The sequence below is a fragment of the Letharia lupina genome (genome assembly GCF_014066315.1).
Source record: "Letharia lupina isolate WasteWater1 chromosome Unknown contig_10, whole genome shotgun sequence".
Lineage (NCBI taxonomy): Eukaryota > Fungi > Ascomycota > Lecanoromycetes > Lecanorales > Parmeliaceae > Letharia > Letharia lupina.
Window position 1 is genome coordinate 1753159 of NW_023502979.1, and position 20930 is coordinate 1774088.

The 20930-nt window shown below is 50.5% G+C and overlaps 8 protein-coding genes across 8 annotated transcripts; 5 read left to right on the forward strand and 3 right to left on the reverse strand.

Moving 5' to 3' along the window:
* Nucleotides 1-1094: 1094 nt before the first annotated feature.
* Nucleotides 1095-3196, reverse strand: HO133_000501 (uncharacterized protein; the record flags this gene model as incomplete). Its single annotated transcript, XM_037291440.1, has 5 exons — nt 1095-1573; nt 1651-1813; nt 1862-2393; nt 2464-3037; nt 3097-3196. 5 exons carry the CDS (start codon nt 3194-3196, stop codon nt 1095-1097), a joined length of 1848 nt encoding a protein of 615 aa, XP_037152875.1.
* Nucleotides 3197-3932: 736 nt separating this feature from the next.
* Nucleotides 3933-5793, forward strand: HO133_000502 (uncharacterized protein; the record flags this gene model as incomplete). The annotated part of the gene is made up of 6 exons (XM_037291441.1): nt 3933-4127; nt 4190-4236; nt 4287-4448; nt 4497-4531; nt 4581-4633; nt 4687-5793. The coding sequence occupies 6 exons, from the start codon at nt 3933-3935 to the stop codon at nt 5791-5793; spliced, it is 1599 nt and encodes a 532-aa protein (XP_037152876.1).
* Nucleotides 5794-6085: 292 nt separating this feature from the next.
* Nucleotides 6086-6786, forward strand: HO133_000503 (uncharacterized protein; the record flags this gene model as incomplete). The annotated part of the gene is made up of 2 exons (XM_037291442.1): nt 6086-6357; nt 6381-6786. 2 exons carry the CDS (start codon nt 6086-6088, stop codon nt 6784-6786), a joined length of 678 nt encoding a protein of 225 aa, XP_037152877.1.
* A 1917-nt stretch (nt 6787-8703) lies between these two features.
* Nucleotides 8704-9555, forward strand: HO133_000504 (uncharacterized protein; the record flags this gene model as incomplete). The annotated part of the gene is made up of 1 exon (XM_037291443.1): nt 8704-9555. One exon carries the CDS (start codon nt 8704-8706, stop codon nt 9553-9555), a length of 852 nt encoding a protein of 283 aa, XP_037152878.1.
* A 2374-nt stretch (nt 9556-11929) lies between these two features.
* HO133_000505 (uncharacterized protein) lies at nt 11930-15469 on the reverse strand (the record flags this gene model as incomplete). Its single annotated transcript, XM_037291444.1, has 6 exons — nt 11930-13101; nt 13152-14312; nt 14366-14528; nt 14635-14656; nt 15057-15135; nt 15280-15469. 6 exons carry the CDS (start codon nt 15467-15469, stop codon nt 11930-11932), a joined length of 2787 nt encoding a protein of 928 aa, XP_037152879.1.
* Nucleotides 15470-16424: 955 nt separating this feature from the next.
* On the forward strand, nt 16425-16971 carry HO133_000506 (uncharacterized protein; the record flags this gene model as incomplete). Its single annotated transcript, XM_037291445.1, has 2 exons — nt 16425-16471; nt 16665-16971. 2 exons carry the CDS (start codon nt 16425-16427, stop codon nt 16969-16971), a joined length of 354 nt encoding a protein of 117 aa, XP_037152880.1.
* A 413-nt stretch (nt 16972-17384) lies between these two features.
* On the reverse strand, nt 17385-18158 carry HO133_000507 (uncharacterized protein; the record flags this gene model as incomplete). The annotated part of the gene is made up of 1 exon (XM_037291446.1): nt 17385-18158. The coding sequence occupies one exon, from the start codon at nt 18156-18158 to the stop codon at nt 17385-17387; it is 774 nt and encodes a 257-aa protein (XP_037152881.1).
* Nucleotides 18159-18988: 830 nt separating this feature from the next.
* On the forward strand, nt 18989-20848 carry HO133_000508 (uncharacterized protein; the record flags this gene model as incomplete). Its single annotated transcript, XM_037291447.1, has 4 exons — nt 18989-19076; nt 19228-20297; nt 20355-20439; nt 20523-20848. 4 exons carry the CDS (start codon nt 18989-18991, stop codon nt 20846-20848), a joined length of 1569 nt encoding a protein of 522 aa, XP_037152882.1.
* Nucleotides 20849-20930: the final 82 nt, after the last annotated feature.

The following is a 20930-nucleotide window of genomic DNA, read 5'->3' on the forward strand; positions in this document are numbered from 1 at the left end:
TAGTTTGCAGGTTGCCTGGCATTGGTCGAGCTCGGTAGAAAAGTAATGTTTGTTTTCACCCCACACCTAGAATTTTGGACTCGATCAATATATTGACATTTTGCCCTACCACCAGCAATAGTAGGTAGTCAGCACAGTTGAATCGTGACTTGTGAAATTTTTTGGCAATAGTCGACAAATTCTCTTAGTCTAGAGCACGGATCGCTTGATAGCGTATCTGTCCGATCCACACCCTCCCTCCTCTTCATCCACTCTCTCCTACTCTTGTAGGAATATTCCACCTTCGGCCTCAGGATCTCATTCCCAGGCCCCCTCCCTCATCCAGACTCTCAGTCGTCACGATCATAAAATCCGGAAAACCCTCATTCTCCGCAGACACGGGCGACTCACCGTTCCCACCAAATTGTCTCGAAACCGTAGCTTCCTTGACCGTCCCGCTGTCGTTGTAGGTTCGAATGTCATCGTGGTTAGAAGGTGCGATATGGACGTGGGTCTTGGGGTACCAGCAGTTCGTCATGAAAGCGGAGCCAGATGATTTTTGGTAGTTGAGGCAGCGGCAGACGACGGAGTTGACAGGGTTGGTGGTGATGGTGTATTGTTAAGATTTACAGACGCAGGAGCCTGTGGCGTGTGGTTGCGTTACTGTTGCAGCTGCTGATGGTAGTGCCGGCTCGTCTGATGGTAGATAACGAAAATTACTATCGTACGATGAAGATGTAGAAATCATGAATAGTACTTTAGGAAGGACAAAAAGCCGAGCGCGAATGAGCCACTGGTGACCTAAGGGGTCGATGATGCTTGGCCCCGCTGATGATACTGCATAGCCCTGCATCCACAGATTCGATTACTCTGTAGGAGAATGGGGAAAAGTCATACCTAGATCTTGGCCACCACAAGCTCGCTTCAAATACAGAGTTTCTCAGTGAGGAGCCTGCGTGGGAGCAAACACGCGCTCCAAACGGGGAGAGTTCATCCGAGCCCGCTTGCTGGAATGCATTAAAGGCGAGATATAACCCGTAGGGATAGCGCAGACTCTCAAGAACTACCAAACGCCCATTATTCTTCTCTTACAATTAATGCCTCCTACCAGCCATCTACCCCCTCGTTCTCGCCCCGGCCCTCCACTCCCTCGCAATATCTTCGTACCTCAGAAATTCCACTCCTTCCCTCTCCTTCAACCACTTAACCATCCTCTCCACCATCCCGACCACATGCGCCATACCGCTACAATCCGGATGCAATACCAAGGGAAACACAAAATCCCTTCCCGGCTCTTCTTCCCCCGATCCATTCTCCCACAGCCACTCAAAGCGATCTTTCCACATCTGCTCGATGAGACGCACATCAACGTAGCCATGGGAGTTTTGGACGTGCGGCAAGTAGGAGAGAGGCGTCATGTCTTCCATGTACCAGTTACATGGAATCTCGACGAGGGAGGTGGCGGTAGCGGTGGAAGTTGGGATGGGGGTGGGGTGCATCCAGGTTGCAGCGGGTTTGGAGAAGTCGGGAGGTTGAATTTGGGTGTCAAGGGGAGGAAGATATGGTTGGGAATCGTGGGCACAGAGAGACGTGTCTGTTTCCGGGAGTTGTTAGTTGAGAGGCATGGTAGAAAGAAAAAAGGTTCGGAGTTGGTCGTTCTAGTAGACGCACCGTAAGAGAAGCCGTGCTCTACGAGGAGCTTTATCGTTGATTCGCGTATTTGATACAATGGAGCTCGGTAGCCGACAGGCTTCTTCCCTGTCAGCTTTGTAGCTAAATCAATGCACTTCTCAAGGACGTCTTTTTCTTGCTGCTCGGTCATTTGATACGCGCCCTAAAAACTTGTTAGAGAAAGCCCCTAAGGCAAATACATTTGTCGTACCTCGTGCGAATATCCGTGCAAAGCAATCTCGCAACCAGAATCCTTGATAGCTTTAGTAGCCTCAGGGAATGTTTCCATAGAATGCCCCGGTAGGAACCAAGTCACCTTGTCAGCAACGTCATGCTTCTTAAACAGCTTTACCAAGCGAGTCACTCCGATATTACCGGCGAAGAATCCTTGCGAGTAATCCGCTTTATTATTAGCGTCATCTTTGCCTGTGCCCAGAAGACCTGATATAGCATCGAAATCCACTGAAAGCGCTACTTGCACTCTCCGCTTTGGAGGCGGTGGGATTTCCGCTGACGGACCCTGTTTCATTTGCGCCGCTGATAATGAGGTTGCTGCGTTCGACGTCGGTTCGTGATGCTTTACAGCGTCTGACCCCTCTGGCTCTTTCCAGATCAATCTGCCTTCCATTCCTCCGTCGACACTAATACACTCGCCAGAGATGTGTCCCGCTGCGCGATGTGAGGCAAGGAAAGCCATGGCACATGCGATGTCTTCCGGTTTGGCAATTTTCCGAAGGGGTACGCTGTCGCGAAACTGGTCAATTCAACTGTAGACCAGCTCGCAACGCCAAGTAAAGTGTTTCAAATACTTACGTAGCTTGTGCCTCTGCCCACATTTCCTTCGCGTCGTCAAGTCTTCCTTCGATCAGTGGCGTGTCGACCCAGCCAGGAGCAACGGCATTGATCCTCGCTTTACTGTTCAGCCGAACGATCTCGTTCTTGACCCCACGCACAAGCCCGTACTGCAAGCCGGCTTTGCCTGAGGCATACTCGGTATGACCTGCTTGACCAAATTTCCCAGTCTCGCTACCCGTGACCACAATGGCAAGGTTTTCCAACTCCTTGCCAATTTCTTTTTGGCATATGGCGGCCGACTGTAGAAAGTGTTTTATAGTAAGGAAGGTGCCTCGGATATTGACATTGTATACCTCCTGCCAAAGCTCCAAGGGTATCTCCCAGATGGGATACTCATGGCTCTCATCCGTGATACCGGCATTGGCTACTAATACATTTATTGGACCATGGTGGTCACGGGCACTCTTCATGCATGTCTTGATGGAAACCTCGTTCGATATATCTCCTTGGACTATGTGGAGGGTGTCATCGGTGGTCGAAGGAGGGCGATCAATCGGTTTGCGGTCGTGAGCTGTAACCTTGCAGCCTTGGGCTTGGGAAGTAGACGAATTAGTACTCGCTCAAGCAGGGGAGAGGTCGATTCGTACTCACACAAAAACTCCCTCACCGCTTGGCTCCCAATGCCTCCAGCCGCTCCAGTGATGAAAACATGGAGGCCTTCGAGTGCGAGGAATGATGCTGTGCCTGACATAATGCCGGCAGCCAGGAGGGACTTCAAGCCATGGTGCTGACAATCCACAACGAGCTCAATGCCAGAAGAGTGTACGCATGCACGGCGACTTTGAGGGATTGTTCTTAGAATTGTCGTTGTAACAATTGATGGACTTGTTCCTCGAACTCCCTCAAGATACTTCGGACAAAAAAACACAGTAAGGCCGACCCGATTGCTTGTCTTCCATGACCAGACCTTCCTTGTTGGGCAAGTGTTGCGAACTGCAGTCCGGCGCCTTCTCAATTAGCCCCCGCTCTTCGAGCATCACATCTCGACAGAGCCAGTCAGCAAGGAGGGCAAGAGGAGGGGTTTCTTCGTAGGTCTGATGTCCGAACACAATTGCGGGAAATTGACGATCCGGCCAATTGAAATCGATTGTATATCGATAGCGGGTTGCAATGGACGCAATGATGAAGTTCCAATGCAGTCGTCCCTACCTGGAGCTCGCGAGATTTGGCTGGCCATGATAGGCTAGCGTAGGTGTGGACCGAGCGGGCTGTTCTACCGGGGCGACGATAGCAGATTCCGTGAGGACTACCTTTACCTGAGGCACTAATGCAGTGTATAAGACTGGCACCTTTCATCCTCTCCTCCAATCATCCACTTATCGGTCGTTTCACCCTCCCTTCAAGCCCATATACCATGGCCTCCCCTGCTCTGCCGACCATGCGCCCAATCACCCCGCTATTGAACCAGCCTGGCCTTTCAAGGCTCTATGGACGAAGCGGAGAATAACACCAAGAGCTTGGCTGGGCCGAACGACGATGTAGACGAAACCTTGGGCACCACGGTTGAGATCATTAATGCTGGAGGCCACAAGCAAGAGCTGGATAGGAACTTCAGTCTACTGAGCATCAGTGCAGTTGGCATCGTCAATGGCAATACCTGGGCCGCCTTGGGCGGAAGCATTGTTGGTCTCTCTCTTGAAATGAGAGTCTACAATGAGGACTTGTACTGAGTAGCTGTTATTAGGCCGTAGCAATCTCAAATGGAGGACCTCCTGGGGTCATATACGAATTGTACGAGCCACCTGCTATCCAGCCATGTCAATGCTAACATATAATCATAGTATTGCCGTCTCAATCTTCTACTGCCTGATAGCTGCATCCCTTGCAGAGCTCGCCTCAGCCATCCCATCTTCAGGAGGAGTCTACCACTGGGCTTCGGTTACGGCCGGCAAATATGGCCGAGTCTGCGGCTTCTTCGCCGGTTTCTGGAACTTCTTCGCCTGGTGAGGACATACACAAGAATGATGGAGCGGTTGTTGACAAGATAGAAGGATATTCGCAGCAGCCTCGACCTCTGCTATCATTGGTGAGTTCAGGACGATCGAAATCACCCTCGAGACGCTGAAACCCTGAAGGCAACCTGACTGTTCAAATGTACGCCACGTATCATCCTGAGTTTCAAGCGAAGGTACGAGAGCGCGATCATGTAGCTGGATTTGTAATGGCTGATGCTCTCCCCAGTCTTGGCACGTCTTCGTCAGCTACCTCATCGTCACTTGGTGCTGCTGCTGCATTGTGCTCTTTGCCAACCGTGCCCTTCCTGCACTTAACAACTTCGGCTTATTCTTTATCCTCGGCGGCGTGTTTATCACCATATTGGTTTGCGCAGCTGTGCCTGGTAGTGGTGGGAGACCGCCACATGCATCACCTGCTTTCGTCTTCAAAAACTGGTCTGCAGATATCGGATATTCGTCCAATGGCTTTGTATTCCTGATGGGCATGCTCAACGGAGCCTACGCAATAGGAACGCCGGACTGCGTCTCCCATCTCGCAGAGGAGATTCCGAGGCCAGAGATCAACGTTCCCAAGGCCATCGCTGCTCAAATGATGATCGGCTTTGTCACTGCCCTGTGCTACATGATTGCTATCTTCTTTGCTGTGAATGATCTAAGCGCAGTACTCTCCGGTTCCTCGACTTTCCCGCTCGCTGAAATTTACCGGCAAGCCACAGGTTCCCGAGCCGGTACGGTCGGCTTGTTGGGCGTCATCTTCTTACCCATAGTCTGCACCTGCATCGACACCTATATTGCAGCTGGGCGTACACTATGGGCTCTGGCTCGCGACAACGCTACCCCTTTCGGGACTTTTATAGGCCGCGTTGATCCTCGTTGGAGGAACCCGTTCAACGCAACACTCGTTTGCGGCTGCATGTGTACAATCTTGGGTTGCGTTTACGTCGGTTCCTCGACAGCTTTCAACGCCTTCGTAGGCTCCTTCGTGCTCCTATCTTCAAGTTCATACCTTGCCGCTATTCTGCCGCATCTCCTTTCCCGCAGATCGAACGTCACGCCGGGCCCTTTCTGGATGAACGGACTTGTGGGCTACGCAATTCATGGCATTTCGTGCTCGTACATCGCGGTGTTCATCGTTATTTTTTGCTTCCCTTACGCGCTTCCGGTACAGGCAAGCAATATGAACTACTCGTGTTTGATCATAGGTGGATTGACCGTCTTTGTATCGGTTGTTTGGTTGTTCAAGGGAAGGAAGGGGTATAATGGACCCCAAGCGCTGAATTATAAGGGACGTGAGGTTGAATCTGTCATTGTGGAGAAAGCAAATGAGGCATGATGTACTAACCGTTGGGGCAAGAGTAGCGTTGTGAATTTTGTTGAAACATACTGATTGGGTAGTTGAAAAAATCATTGCAATCACTGGCCTCCTCAGCCGTCAACGTAGCTTATGAATTTCGAGATCAGCCTAAAACCAAGTTATTATCTTTGTCTTTAGCTACTCATACTACTGTCAGGTAGCAATCGTACTTGTCATCACCCATCTTGCACACAGAGAGAAGGGTGGCCTATCTTAACAGTGTCATTGTCGATGAACAAACAATTACTCTCTTTGGTGCTCGATACCTGCAATGGCACGGGGCATTCGTGGCTACTCTATGGATATTCACTTTTTCCCCACTTTCTCCTTCCGCTCTGTTTACACAGACTACCCGAAGCTCATCAACAGCCAAAAAACAGCCGAACAAACCTACGAACACAAACCAAATCCACAGCGAGCACCGCCTTCGCCGCGCCTCTCGGCCACCTCATATGCCCAGACTTCTCTGAACAGCAACAGCAGCACTACCTCCAAGGCTGCAGCGGCCTCTGGGAAACCATTCGAGCCAACCCCGAGATATCCGTGCTTTTCCAACAGGCTCATAGGAAGCTAATTGCACTGAAAGCCTTCCTGATGGCCACAGGGAAAGCGATACAAGCAGCCAGCCACCGCGCACCACCGGCGCCAGCGAATCGAATCCACACGCTCATTCAGCAGACTTCGGGTGCACGGCCCATCCCAATCTGGGCTGATTTCGCAGCCGGTATCTCGACCTTCCATGAGCGGGCACAGAGCTCCACGTCGCATGCGAGCGTGTCGGAGATTTCGTTTGGCAGCCTTGATGCAAACGGTAAGTTGACGGAAGAGAGTGTAGCCGTGGCGTTGACGTTTCTGGGGTGCGATATCACGTCTACGACGGCAGATGAGATTGAGGCTGTGTGGATTCTGCTAGGCGTTCAGGAAGGTACGCGCGATGAGCTGGAGGAGTTCTTGCTCTCAGCATCTCGGTAGGGTGATTAGGGGATGTCAATTTGGAGCGGACCAGGTAGGAACATGTATCCGTGCAAGATTTTGGATCTGATGCTGTTTATCCCTGAGAAGATAACGAATTGGTGCTGGCGGAGATTATTGCACTCTTCTCACGCTAAGAATTTGTTTCAACAAGAAACCCGGGGGGGAGATGGTGCAATTCAAAAGACTCAATCAAATTCTCGATTTCTTTCTCACCTGTAGCATATTGTACCCTACTTCGGCCGCACCTAGAGGATAGGTGCTTACGGGTCGAACAGTCGCGCAAACGCACCGACCTGCGAAACATCTTCCTCATGCTCATAGCCTGGCTTACAAAGGGAGATTTTGACGCATCCGATAGATACACGGGAAGAAGCGGCCGGATGGCAGTATGTGCAAGTATAAGAGCGACGACAATTCCGCTTTTCTACAAAATCGTGCATCCTTCCAAACCAGGGATCGAATAGATCAATTCCAATATGCAGATCGTTGCTCTATATTACGTCTCACTTTTGGCCCAGATCAGCACCTACGTTACTGCAGCACCACCCATCATTCATCCATCAGTACTCTACCACAACTCAACGGAGACGTGCTCCGTAACCTAACCTTGTTCGCTAACAATGCCACGTCGTTAACTACTCTCGGGTAAAGTAATCTGCACAAACACACTTCGTCCATTCTAATGTCATCCCAGTCACCCACCCCCGCCAACACCCTTTCACCTCCACGTCCCCAACACAAACATGCTCCTCACCTTCAGCCTCACAATGTACGTTCACGACCGTATCGAGCACTGGGTACACGAGGCGATAAAAGGGGCCTACAACGACGCCTCCCACCACCGACGTTCCGAGACGATTCGCGATTCCATATCCCCAGATAACTATATCACGTGGCTTGGTGACGAAGGCGAACAGGCCATGGACAGCACGGATCTCCGAATCACGCCGGAGCGCAACTTGACGTGGGGCATGTTCTCCGATTGCCTTCCCGTGATCAATTGGTTCGTGTCGAACTATCCGGAGTGGGATTTCTGGCTTGCGATAGAAGTGGCTGGGGTGGCGGGGAATTTGGGGGAATGTTGGATGTATACACGCTAATGGAGGTGGTGGTGCTGTGTTGGTTTCCTTTGCTGGGCTCGATGGCGCCATGTTGCCGAGAAGGTGAGTCCTTCTGTTGGCATCATGCTATCAAAACAGGAGCTGTGCGACGGAAAGAAAAGAAAAATCGAACTTGATCTTTCCCTCTATCCGTGACTTGGCACCTAGATTCTTATATCCTTTCATCGCTCTCAGGGAGAAGGTCGCAACAAAGCAGCGGCTTTTCGTCTGCTTTGAGTTGACAAGGCAGCAAAACACCGTCCTAGATCCTCGAAAGTCATGCCATGTGGTATTGTTGAATAGTGGAAGTGCACGTCAACGAATGGGCTCAAAGCCATACATGAATAATTCATTACACACCTCGCGTCTCAGAAGCAGATGAGCATTGTCGTATTTTCCAGGGAATCTTTGCAGTCCTTGATACTTCGAGCCTGAGCTAGAAAGGGTCAATGACTTAGGAATCCTACCTGTCTACCAATGCAGCGCTTTATGCCTTGCTGTTCCCAATCTAAAGGACAGGTGCGTAGTGCTAAATCTGGCATTGATGGAAACCCTTGTGTTCTTTAGCCTTTGTCAATTGCCTTTCTTGTCTTCGAGTCATTGGGATAAAACAGCCTTCATGTGTGAAAGACTGCTTGTTCGCTACTAATAATGATCTTTTGTTCGGCATTCATGCCCTTTCAACCCGTGAAAATGACCATTCATATCTTGTACGTCTCGTCCGCCTCCTACAACCCTCCGAAGAGCATACACGCGCAGCGCCTGGTTTTGGATATACCACACAATATATATACACGCCTCAATAACGAACGTAATGACCTCCGAACAAAACAAACAACTGCCAAAACTGGCACCGAAGGCAGTAATCGGCGTAAAGCGCAAACCGAACCGCAAAGACCTATACGATCGCCGAGACCCCCATGACCAGAAACCACTCCGAGGCCTACCGGACCCGGACCCCGACGTCGTCCTCCGCAGGGCCGCCTTGAACCTCGAGCAAGCGGCGTTGAGAATGCAGCATGCGATCCCCGAAGCGAACCCCGAGTCCTCCCTAAGGGAGAGTCTCACCGTCCTTGCTGACCCTGAGGCTCCGTGGTCGGATTCCGACTGGGAGACCATTACGGATCCGGACAGTGGGTCTGAGCTGGATGATGAGGGCGAGAAGGGTGTGGAAGATGCGTTTATCGCGAAGGTGAGAGGGGTGGAGGTCGGGGAGGTGACGGCGGTAAGGGTTGCGCCTGTTCGAACTAACATCCCGGCGTTTATCAAGAAGGTGAGAGCTGTCAAGGGAAGGGGTTCGAATGTTGCTGCTGCTGCTGTGCCAGTTCTACCTAAAACTCGCATGCAGCCCGGGGACACCAGAGAACTGACGGCCGCGGAAGCGGCGCTGGCTCTTACGAACAGGCAAGCAGGGACGAGTGTGACGATGGAGGATCTGAGACCGACGAAGAAGACGAAGGTTGTGCGAGCTGACGGGGATAAGTATTGTTGGACCGTTGGGAGTGTCAGCACCAGAGCGTTGACGGTGGCGGAAGCGGCGCTGGTGCTTACGAATGTGCAAGCGGGGACTAATGTGACGATGCAAGATTTGAGGACAGCGAGGGAGATGGTCGATCTGTGGGATAATCAAGATACATTCGAATGGACTGTTGGGAATGTTGAGTAGTCGCGGAAATGGAGGTAAAGCGTACGAGCTGGATCTAGTTGCTTCAGATGCGAATATTTGATAAAGCGTTCTAATTAGAATGTTTCTAGCTGGTCTGAATAACTTTTCGTTGCAGTAAATTCCGTACTCATCCTAGAGTATAACGATTCTTTTCCAAGTAGGAAGGCTCCTCATCATTCAACGTTCTCCCGGAGAAACGAACCGAGAGACAGAAGCAAGACAATGCCCCTGCGCCAATTTCGTTCGCTCGAAAGGGGGAAAAGGTGTCGGCCGTGCTGCAGGTGGTCTTAGTTGCGCTCGCAGATCACGGTCAAACAGCTGAGGAATAGGATATGGCATGGCTTGAGGTAAGAATAAAGTGCAAGCTAGGGGTAATACCAGGGTCGTAAGCGATTGAGTGGGAGGCCCTTCTAGATATTCATGAAAAGGGTTGTGTCAGAGCGATTCGTCGTGCCGAGAAGCAGAGATCTTCTACAGAAGACCGTGAGGAGAGGAAGGAAAGTCAATCGTGAAGGGCAAAGCCCGATTGACACCAGAAATACAGTCAAGACTGCGGATCGCCTCAAAAAAAATGGAAAAGGAGCTTCGGGTGCTGCATAGGCTCTATTTGACCATCGTTTCACTCTCTGGAACGATGCCGATCCGTGATTGGTATAGAGAGCATTCTGATAGTGAATCATTCCTCGCGCCGGGGCGAAGAATGGTAGTCACCCAACTCCCACTTCACCACTCCTGTTGAAGGACACAGCAAGAGCCGAGACAGTATATCGGTTGCAAAGCCTCTTTGCTGCGCACTTAAAATAAAGGTGTCATCTATGTCAAGATATTTCGCACGCTCTGACTTATCCGATCTATCCGGCTCTGACTTCAGGTTGAAGATGAAAGCGTCTCTGAATGACATAGAATCATCTCCGAACGTAATATCTCCGAGATACTCGTTGTGCGGAAGGTTCGTTCTCTCGTCCTGACACGCATACATCACGTAAAAATCTACCTCCTCCACTTCGGTTTCAGAACTCAGACCCTTATTCGAGATGCCAACGAGGGAGCATTCGGCCTAGCTGAAGGCGTCTGGCATATCGTGTAACTGCATGTGGGGAATACGCCCAAATTCCTTCTCGATATCGTCGCATATGTCTTTGTGGATACCTCCAGGGCCAACTTTGATGAGTGGGATGCGTGTCAGGCAAACGGGAGAGGGGTCGTCGCGTGACAGCGTTGTAGGTTATGCGAACTACATTGAGTTTGTTGTGATTCTCCATGCTTAGTTGACTGTAGTAGATCAGTATGGAACTTGGTGTACGATGTCAGAGAAGAAATGCTTACGACAAGGAAAGTAGTAGGTATCTGACTGATGCTGATTGCGGTAAGAGGTAGATGAATCTTTGTAGCATGATAGTGTCAGATCAAGGTTCAGAAAAAGAGCCAGGTTTGCATCTTTGAAGGTAGCATACTCCTCAAAGTTTTCCATTATCCTACATTTCCACCTCCTTCATGTGAAATTGACCTCGAGAGTATCCTGTGTAGAAGAGCTTCGACGTACTCGATCGTGATGTCTGGGTCCGGTGAGTAGCTCTGGCAACGGTGCTGTTCGAAAGAATCCACGAACTCCCAAAAATCTATCAGGCGTGGCCGTCTGGTGGAACGTGTGAACCAATCGCGTATTGGCGATAAGCCTCTCAAGATGAGGTACGGTGACAGGTATCCGGCTTTGCTGGAAGAGCCGCGGCCGTCCATGCGTCATCTCTCAGCCGGGGGAATGTGGTTGAGCTTGGTACCTGGTGACGAAGTTGATGGTGTAGAAAGGGCATGGGATTATCCGCTTCTCGTTCCTCCACTAATACCCTTAATTCGGGCCTTGGCTGAGGATATTGAAGGACCCGCTGAGCATGTTCGTTCCGCGTAGCTTCATGCCCAGGTTGTTGGGTCAAGGATCCTCGGAAGGCACTCTTCAGGCGCATAGCGCGGGAAGATATATTCCATCTGGAATCACCAAGTTGTCCGAGCTGTTGGAATGGCAGGCAGTATAGGATATGTACCATCTTGTAGAAGATTATTTCGCAGCTTGACTTTCAAGAGCTCCCGTCTTCTCGCAACGCCCTCAATGAATACACGTATTCTTTTTGGTGCCATGCTCGAGTCGCTAAACTTTGGTCATTGACTACACCAACAGGCGTACGACGTGGGTCTTCGCTTTTTGTGACCGAACATCACAAATGACGCGCCAAACTCGTGCGAGGTCATCCTCCGTAGCCACAGCTTAGCCACTTCTTAGGCCTGGATGAGCTTCTCGATGGGATAAATAGTGCAGGCAGCGATTGGAATTGCAAGACACCCGCGACCATTAGCTATGTTGCAGGAGGGTTTTTCATCTTCAGTCTTGAACATCTCCTTTCGGTCTGTCACACTTTCCCCAATGAATGCATTCGCCATTTTGCGTGCCATGCTCAGTCTCGGTCTCTAGTCCTTCGTCATTGACCACACCGACCGTCGTCAGGCTCTGATTCTGAGCTTTTTGGGATATGAATTTATCCATGACGCGTCCGACTCTGGAGAGTATGTTCTCCTTCCCAGCGCGTTTCTTGCCACTTTCCTTGCCAAGGGTGTCGAATATGTATGGCGGTAGGCCAAACAGCAGAAGGTTCGGATTGCCTCCACGTGATTCGGGAGGCAACCATGCTGTGAACTCGTCCTTCAGCTCCCTATAGATCTCGAATAGCAGCAACCAGCACGAGTGGTGTAAGGTCCAGTAGTTGAATACTAGCTTAGCCTCTTCTTTCTCCATACATTGTTCCAAAAGGGTGAGCAGCTGTACAGGGTTGAGCTTATGAGAGGATCCATCCTTCTGCACGCCTTGTGAATGGGCTGTCTGGTGAAGGAATTTCTCCATGAGATCAACGTTTAGGTCTGTCCTCGTAGCATCTGTCTGACACAGGAACTTCTCAAAGGTCTCCATGAGCTCTGGAACCTTCAAGAAACGCGCATTCTGGACGGAATGCTTATAACCTCCCTTGTGGTCCCGGGCAAAGTTCGTAGCTGAGCTTCCTCTGGCCATCCGATAGTGATGGCGGTAGGCGGAAACTGTCTTTGGTGGTGCTCCGAGAAAGATATCGCCGCGGCCATAGAGATCAATTAAGTTCTCCATGTCGGACCAACGAGTCGCAAGGTCGCCTTCGTTCCTCGCAGCATTGTACAAGTGCGCTGCAGAGACAGCGTATAGCGACTTGTTCATTTTTTTGATACCTCCAGCTTGTGATTGCAGGAGGGCCGCACACTGCATTAGCCCGCATACCACTGGGTTATGCAACAGGAAGAAGAATGGTCTCCCAGGGCCTAACTCAGGATGACGTTTTCGTTGCTGCATAAAGATGTCGTTAATGATCCATGAGTTGAGCAGAGCGCTGTTTTTGCGTTTTTTATCTTGCTCTGCTTGATCAAAGTGCATCTTTTTGATGACTTGAGAGTACTTGATGAAATACTCAGTATTGTCTTTCAAGGTATCACAGCTCGCTTTGAACTCTCGGAACGGCCTCGTGACTTCTTCACCTAAAGCAACAATTAGCACGGTAAGACACCGCAGGGGCTCAGAGCAATACCAAGTATTCGCTGGGTATCGAGGAAGACTTGCAACCCGAAAGCTACCCACAAATGAACTGGTTTATCCAAGAAGACTTCCATAATTCCACGGGTCAGTTCATCCTCTGATGGCATTGAACTGGCAGCCCCGAACGAGAAAACCTCCGTAAAGAACTCATTCAGTATGATTTTGTCGGCTCTCCAATTGTCTTGGTTGTCAATTTCGGAACCCTCCACCTTCAACACCGGGACGTGACCGGATAACATTTTTGTCGTTGTCCGTCTGACGAGGAACTCGCGGAAGCGCCTAAGCTCTTCGAAGGGTAGGCAGTACACACTGCGAAGGTAAGCAGTCTCGGAATACACGAAGGAGCCCGTAAAAAGTTCTTCGAATTGAGTAGGAGTGACTATCGTGTCCATGACCTTTTCCCAGCTCGTAAACTGTGGCACCGATTCCATGAAATCTCTCTCAATGCCTCGCACCATGCCAATCGCACAGTTGATGACTGCCGAGATCGATACTAGACTTAGACTGCGGGTACGATACCGTTCCAAGCGCTCATGGATGTGTTTACGAACCTGGTGTAGGTCCGCAAACATCTTGAAAATTGCAAAATGTATATCACCCTTTGAGTCTTGAAACTGGTACGTTGTTTTTTTCTGAGAGTTCTTCTGAGAGTTTTTCTGAGAGTTTTTCCGAGAATTTTTCCGAGAATTTTTCTGCGGTGAGGGAGCCAGATTGTCGCTTTGATCCGTAAGAGCCAAAGACTCCAGCTCGAGGATATCGCATGAGTCTTGTTTAGCTGGGGTGGCGTCCAGACCGCCTTCGGAGTTTCCGAGTGGCTCATTCGAAACACTCGCTTCCTCTTCCAAGTGAGATGGAGCTAGAATGTCTAGCAGTCCATCAAGAACGTTGTTAAAGTGCTTGTGCCCTTTGTTACTTTGCTCTATTGATGGATCGCTCATAGGCTGGCCCTGGTACCATTCAGAAAATCGCCTCCGAGACGCGATTGCCTGACGAAGGTCTTCCAGCTTCTCGGCTGGGATGGGTTCTGGCGATGCTCCCACGACTAGCCGCGCAAACGGGACGATGTCGTTCACATCGATCGTGTAGGAGACAGATGGAGCAGCTGGTGTCGAGGCTGATGACACGCCTCCTTTTCTTGGCGGTCTTATGTCACCTACAAAAGGCGTCAACATCTCGTCGGCTAGTAGATTGCTGGTGGGTACTCACGTTTTGCTCCTTCTTCTACCAACCAGGACAAGACCGACGCGGTCTGGGCTTTGTAAAGCTTGTAAGAATCGGTCAGGAAGTCCAGAATCATCTTTGGGCCCGGTATGTGGTTAGCTCGGGGTATTGTGTGGGCGACTGGTGAAAGACGAGGGATGAAGACCGTCTGCTTGGTTAGTCGTCAGAGTAGTAATTCGAGCAGCAGGAAGAAGATCTGACTGTCTTGCTCAAGGTGCAGGAAGGAGAGCAAGCGTGTTGACAATCTTACGAACGTCACCCGTTCCCAAAGCGAGGCTAATCCGCGTTATACTGGCGTTAAGAATGCCCTGGCTGCAGCACCTAGAACGTGATGCTTGGAAGCGGAGGTTAATGCGCAGTTTACTTCTTGGAACCCCTGAAATAAAGACGGCGCCAAGATGTAGGATGCCTTCTCGGAAATTAGGCGTTGTTCTAGTGATTCTTGTATATACGACCCGGGTATGCATTTCAATGCTCTGGGGAAACCACGAATCTTCAGGACCTGGCTCCAGCTCTAGCGGCCTATATGGGAACCTCTAATTCGGTCCTTTTCTATGATATGGCTTAGAGACACCGATCTTGCATTGTTACATCAAGAGGTCATCGGCGCTAAAGGCTTGCTGTTACCTTTTGAGCAGCCACACCTACCTTTCAAAGGACATCAGGGGTCACTTACAACCGTGGTCTGATTTTGGAAGTCTGATCTCTAGCACTGCCCTCATAACAGCTTTCTCGAGGCTCGTCCAAGACATCGCCTGGAACAGCCCAACTGGCCAGCGACTTTCGCACACACAGTCAGGGCGCAGTCTTGGAACGTCTGCGAGAACATCATCATATCTTCTCAGTCAGCTCAATCAAGAAGCACCCCAGGACAGACTCGTTACGCGGATGTAACCAACTAGAACTGAACCACTCCGGCGATCTCGCAAAAGCACTTAGAAGCCAGGGCTTCATAGTGGAGACCTTAGGCATCTTTTTACCGTCTGGCATAAGAAAGTATCCATTCTCTTCTAACAAAGGATAGGGTCCCTTGTCCATGGAACCTTGGTACTGGAATGATTCGCCGAGAGAAAGGACATTGGCTGCCATTATAAGGAGAAGAAGATATGACACAAAGGTGTGATGTTGGATGCCATACTGTTGAGAAGCATTGCACGGCTGGAGCCCACATGCGTGTGAAGAGAAGAGATCTACCTACAGAGAAGATCTAATTCCCTGCCTTGCTTGGAATGTAGGCTAGAGGCAAGGGATGGAATGACGGACTATACTTGATTGATTTGAACTCTTGGCCAATTTGATAGGCCTCGTGCTTAAGTCGGACATCTGCTTGGTGCCTCAGAGCAGCCGTATTTGGCAGAAAGTATCTCCTTCCGGTCTCCATGGGCTCTGAGTATTATCCATACAATGACTCCAGTGTCTCCCACGTTATACGGTGATAGCTTGCATGAGATGCTAGGACTCACTGACAGCAATGGTCAGACAGACGTGGTCGTCCTTACTTATCCTTCTCCTCAAGCTGCTCTGGGTAGCTCCTACCCTGGTGATTGTCCCGATAAGAGTATATGTATATATATCGCAAGGAATAACCTACTGTCGTTGATTTTATGGACTAAATACTAGGCAGCAGGTCCTGTAGCATATCACTTATGCAACCGTGGTCGGAACATCAGCAACAAATAGACACAAAGCTGCTCTCATGGATTGATCAAATGCGGTATCCTTCCAAGAACTGAGTGTGCAGAATCTTGACTTGTCGTCAATCGAAGTTGAATGGCAATAACAATGCCGAATGAGAGAGGCATATGTGGATGATATGGCACCTCGGTTGAAACGAAGCCCCTGAGTTAGCGAGGAGCGAGCTAAGGTAACTGCATAGCACCATTAGGGGCACCAGGGGCAAAGTTCCCCCGACTCTTCCCCAAATCTTTACTCTATTCGCCCCGACGGCACTCACAACCGTGAACATCTATTCACCCTCACAAACTCCCTCCGACAGTGGAACATCAGTTCGGCCGAAAAGATGAACTGTCAGCGACATTGGAACATGGCTATGAGGAAAGAGAGAAGATATAAAGCCAGCCTCAATCCTTCGTGAATGGAGAGATCCCAGGTTCAACGATCACACAGCAAGCACAAGCATCGATCACAGATAGCTTACCACCAAATCAAAACACAGACATTCATCTCATTCATCCCACCACCCTTCCTTCACCATGTGCTGTTCCAAGAAGCGAACCCCTTGCTGCTCTGCCTGCGGCAAACGCTCCGACTGTCACCGCCGCAGTTGCACCGCCAAAAATCCTCCTACTCCAGTCTCCTCCAATCAACCCGATCATCCTACCGAGCCCATTCAGCACGCCACTAACAACGGCTACGACCACCCGCCTCACTACGAAGAACTCGCTTGGCCTGCGCAGCAAGACGGTGCATTGGGCTACAAACAAGTCGGGCAACAAGGCCAGGGGGGTGGATTGTTGGGGTTCATCATGGGAAAATACAAGTCGGGAAATTCTGGAGATGCGGAGACAGTTAAGGCTCTTGAGTATGCGTATCAGGCGGGCAGGATGGCGGAGAAGGGGGAGAAGGCTTAGGGTTGCGATGAGGGAAGGAGACGTGGACAGGGTGAAGTGGCTTGAAGGATTACGATGAATACATGTACTGAGGGTGGAGTGGGGGTTGGCAGATCTTCCGGTGATAGATGCATTGCCAATTCAACAAAGTACTCTCCAGAATTCACGCAAAAGTCCATCGCAACGCAGTCGGTCTATTATGAGTGATAAAAAGCCGAAAAGGGGGTAAAATTCTACAACTTAGACCCAAGGTAATCTAGATGGGGTGAAAAGTCTACAATTCACTCGCTTCAACCTATCAAAGTTCTCATATTTTCCACGAATAGTGTGGATTGGGAGAGTTGGTGGGGAATCATGAGCCTTCAAGACGCCGATTGAAGGGAATTCTGTCATCAGCTTGGTTCATTAGGATGCACCTCTGCGTTCTTGTTCATTCATCCATCTTTCGGCCGCCCACTCTCCCATCTCTCAATCAGTTGCTTTGGCGTATACTCCTTATTGACAGCCTTACATCCACAGATCTTTCCTAATGTCATCAACAAACCCATCAAAGTATACGTGAACGCCGCTTCAACCAATTCCCTCCACCCGCCCCTGTACCCCCCGAAATCTACAAGGACAAGGTAATTGTCCATCTCCCACATCACACACATGATCTGTAACGTCTTCCACAGCTCCCCTAGCCAAGACATATCAGATCTATATTGCGGCTCCGACGCGGTGGAGAAGAGGTTGCGGAAGAAGATCTCTTTCTGTCCGTCGGCAGGATCCGTCCACTCTTCCGCTATCAAATCTTCCCCTCTCAATTTTTCAATCCCCTCCTTCCCGTGCTCTCGCAAATATGCCTCTTGCGTCTCCCTCTGCCCTTTACCCAACAGTCGCGCGGGGCGATCAAATCGCATCCATTCGTGACGAGCGTAGCGAGGTACTCGCGCTGCGCCATCCTTGGCCGTGTATATCTTGCTCACGCCGGAAACCGTGATGAGCGCGGCACCAGATGTGACACGTACGTATTCTGTATGCGTGGTGTGCCAGTGGTATTGCGTGCTGAGTTCGGAGCCGATATGGAAGTTGATGATTGTCGGCTGAATGGTTGTGGTATCGAGAGAGGCGGGAGGGGGAAAGGAGAAGGTGATGGATTCAGGGGGTGGGCGGTAGAAAGAGCTTTGGTGGGAGGTCTTGGTAAGAGGCTTTATGGTTGTATTCATTGTGTGCTGCTCTCAATGCAGGATATGGAAGGAGGTCAAGGAGGCTCACGTCCACGGCGGCGGTGGGCTGAATAGCGCAGCTGAGTGAGATCTCCTGGCTTATGAGAAGACATTCTGGTAATACGGCGCAGTATTACACTTATTTATGTGAACTGGATGGCCTGATTAAGTAAACAGTTGCTGTTGTTGGTTGACTAAATAGACAGCTGAACAATAGGACGGTTCGCTAGCGCGGAATGCTTCCGTCTCTGCGGAAAGATTTTGGCACTGACGGAGAATTCCTTGACCATCTCAACTCCACCGCTATCCTACGAAGAATGTGGCAATCCGCACTGTTACTATCTCTGCAAAATGACTATGAAACGTACCAAGTACATTCAAGCCAGTATTCTGACTTGTTGGCCTTTTTCCTTTCTATTTCCTTATCAGCTGCCGAGGCGTTCCCACCTGCAGCGAGGACGAAATCTCATCGAGGCAAAGACTCATGCATTGCGGGGATTAGCCTGCCTCAAGGGTCTGAGAACTTCTGGCACTGTTCTTGGCTAACCAATAGTAAAGTCAAGAAGGTCCTTCCTACATGGGTAAGAGTAGAACGGTTCTGGCAGCGTGCAGATTTCCCCCGCGCTGTTGACGATTCGCTGCATGATGACGGAGCGCACACCGAGGCTCTCGTTTCATGTGCAACCACATAAGTCAAATTCTCTCTTTGTTCTCTTCTGCATACTGTGCTTGACATATTGCATCTCTGTTGCGTTCCTTTCATAGACAGATTATACCAGGAGGAGAGGAAGTGGGTAGTGCTGTCATTGATCATGGCTCCTCCCACATTCATGGGCCTAACAGGCCGTCCGCTTTCCCTGATGGTCTCTACGGTAGCTACAACAGGCTTTGTACTTTTTGGCTACGATCAGGGCGTCAGTAAGCAACTTCCCCAGCCCTTTGTTTCCTGCCCCATACCCTGATTTGAGTCGCGCGACACGTTGCGGGTGTAGAACGACACCCACAATTGTCTTATGACTTGATCTTTGATGTTGAAAAGGAAGTTACTGACTGGAAAATCGACTTGCAGTGTCTGGCATCATTACCGCCCCAGCTTTCAATGATCTCTTCACAGCCACCAAGGGCAACTCTACAATGCAAGGCTTCGTGACTGCAATCTACGAGATTGGATGCTTGTTCGGTGCCATCTTCATCCTCTCTTTCGGTGACTTCCTTGGCCGTCGAAGGGCCATGATGATGGGTGGTAGCATCATGATACTCGGCGTTATAATACAAGTGACTTCTGAGCGAAATTCGACTCCTCTGGCTCAATTTATCATTGGTCGCACTATTACCGGCGTAGGAAATGGTATCAATACCTCTACCATCCCTACTTATCAAGCCGAGTGCTCACGAACGAGTAATCGAGGGCTTCTGATCTGCATCGAAGGCGGCGTCATCGCCTTCGGAACATTAGTAGCCTATTGGATAGACTACGGCGCAAGCTACGGCTCCCCCAACCTCTCATGGCGTTTCCCAATCGCTTTCCAGATTGTCTTCGCCCTCATCCTCGTCTTCGGCATGATCTGGCTCCCCGAATCCCCACGCTGGCTTCTAACCCGTGAGCGCTATGAGGAAGGCGAGACCGTGATTGCAGCTCTGCGTGGACTGGAACTCGATGACAAGGAAACACAATTGCAGAGGCAAATCATCATGGACAGTATCCGCGCTTCTGGCTACGCAGGTCGGAAGGGCACGCCATTGAAGGCGGTCTTTTCTGGTGGGAAGACGCAGCATTTCCGCAGGATGATGCTGGGTGTGAGCAGTCAGTTCATGCAACAAGTTGGCGGCTGCAATGCAGTCATCTATTACTTTCCGATCCTGTTCGAACAGTCGATTCATCAGTCGCATAATATATCCCTACTTCTAGGCGGCGTCAACATGATCGTCTACGCCATATTCGCTACGGTATCTTGGTTTATCATAGAGCGCGTCGGACGGCGAAAGCTGTTTCTTTGGGGCACCGTGGGCCAGTGTTTGAGCATGGTGCTCGTTTTCTCATGCTTGATACCCGGAACCACCACCGCTGCGAAAGGTGCCGCTGTTGGACTCTTCACATACATTGCTAGTTTCGGCGCAAGCTGGTTGCCACTGCCGTGGGCAAGTCATCTCCAGCGTTAGCGGACATAGATCCTCGAAGCTAATCGTCTAAAATAGCTCTACCCGGCCGAGATCAATCCCATCAAGACACGCCAAAAAGCCAACGCGCTTTCCACCTGCTCAAACTGGCTCTTCAACTTCCGTGAGCACAGATTTTCCCTTCGACCCCAATCTCCCTCCGAACCCCATTCCGGCACGAAAAAAAAAACTAACCCGCGAACCCAGTCATCGTCATGATCACCCCAATCATGATCACCAACATCCACTGGGGCACCTACCTCTTCTTCGCCGTCGTCAACGCCTGCTTCCTCCCCGTCATCTACTTCACCTACCCCGAAACGGCCCGTCGCTCCCTCGAAGAAATCGACATCATCTTCGCGAAGGGGTACTGTGAGAACATCGGCTACGTGAGGGCGGCGAGGGAGTTGGAATTCCTGACGGATGAGGGCGTTGATGGGAAGGCGAGGGAGTATGGACTTGTGGAGGAGGTGAGGGCGGAGAAGCAGGCGGAGAAGTTGGGGGTACTGATGGAGGTCGAGAAGGGGGAGTGAGCAAGTAAGTGCGAATCGTCGATGAGCAGGTTGCGACAACAAGCGAAGCTGTTTTGGATATGGGGAGCGCAGCCTCCCATGA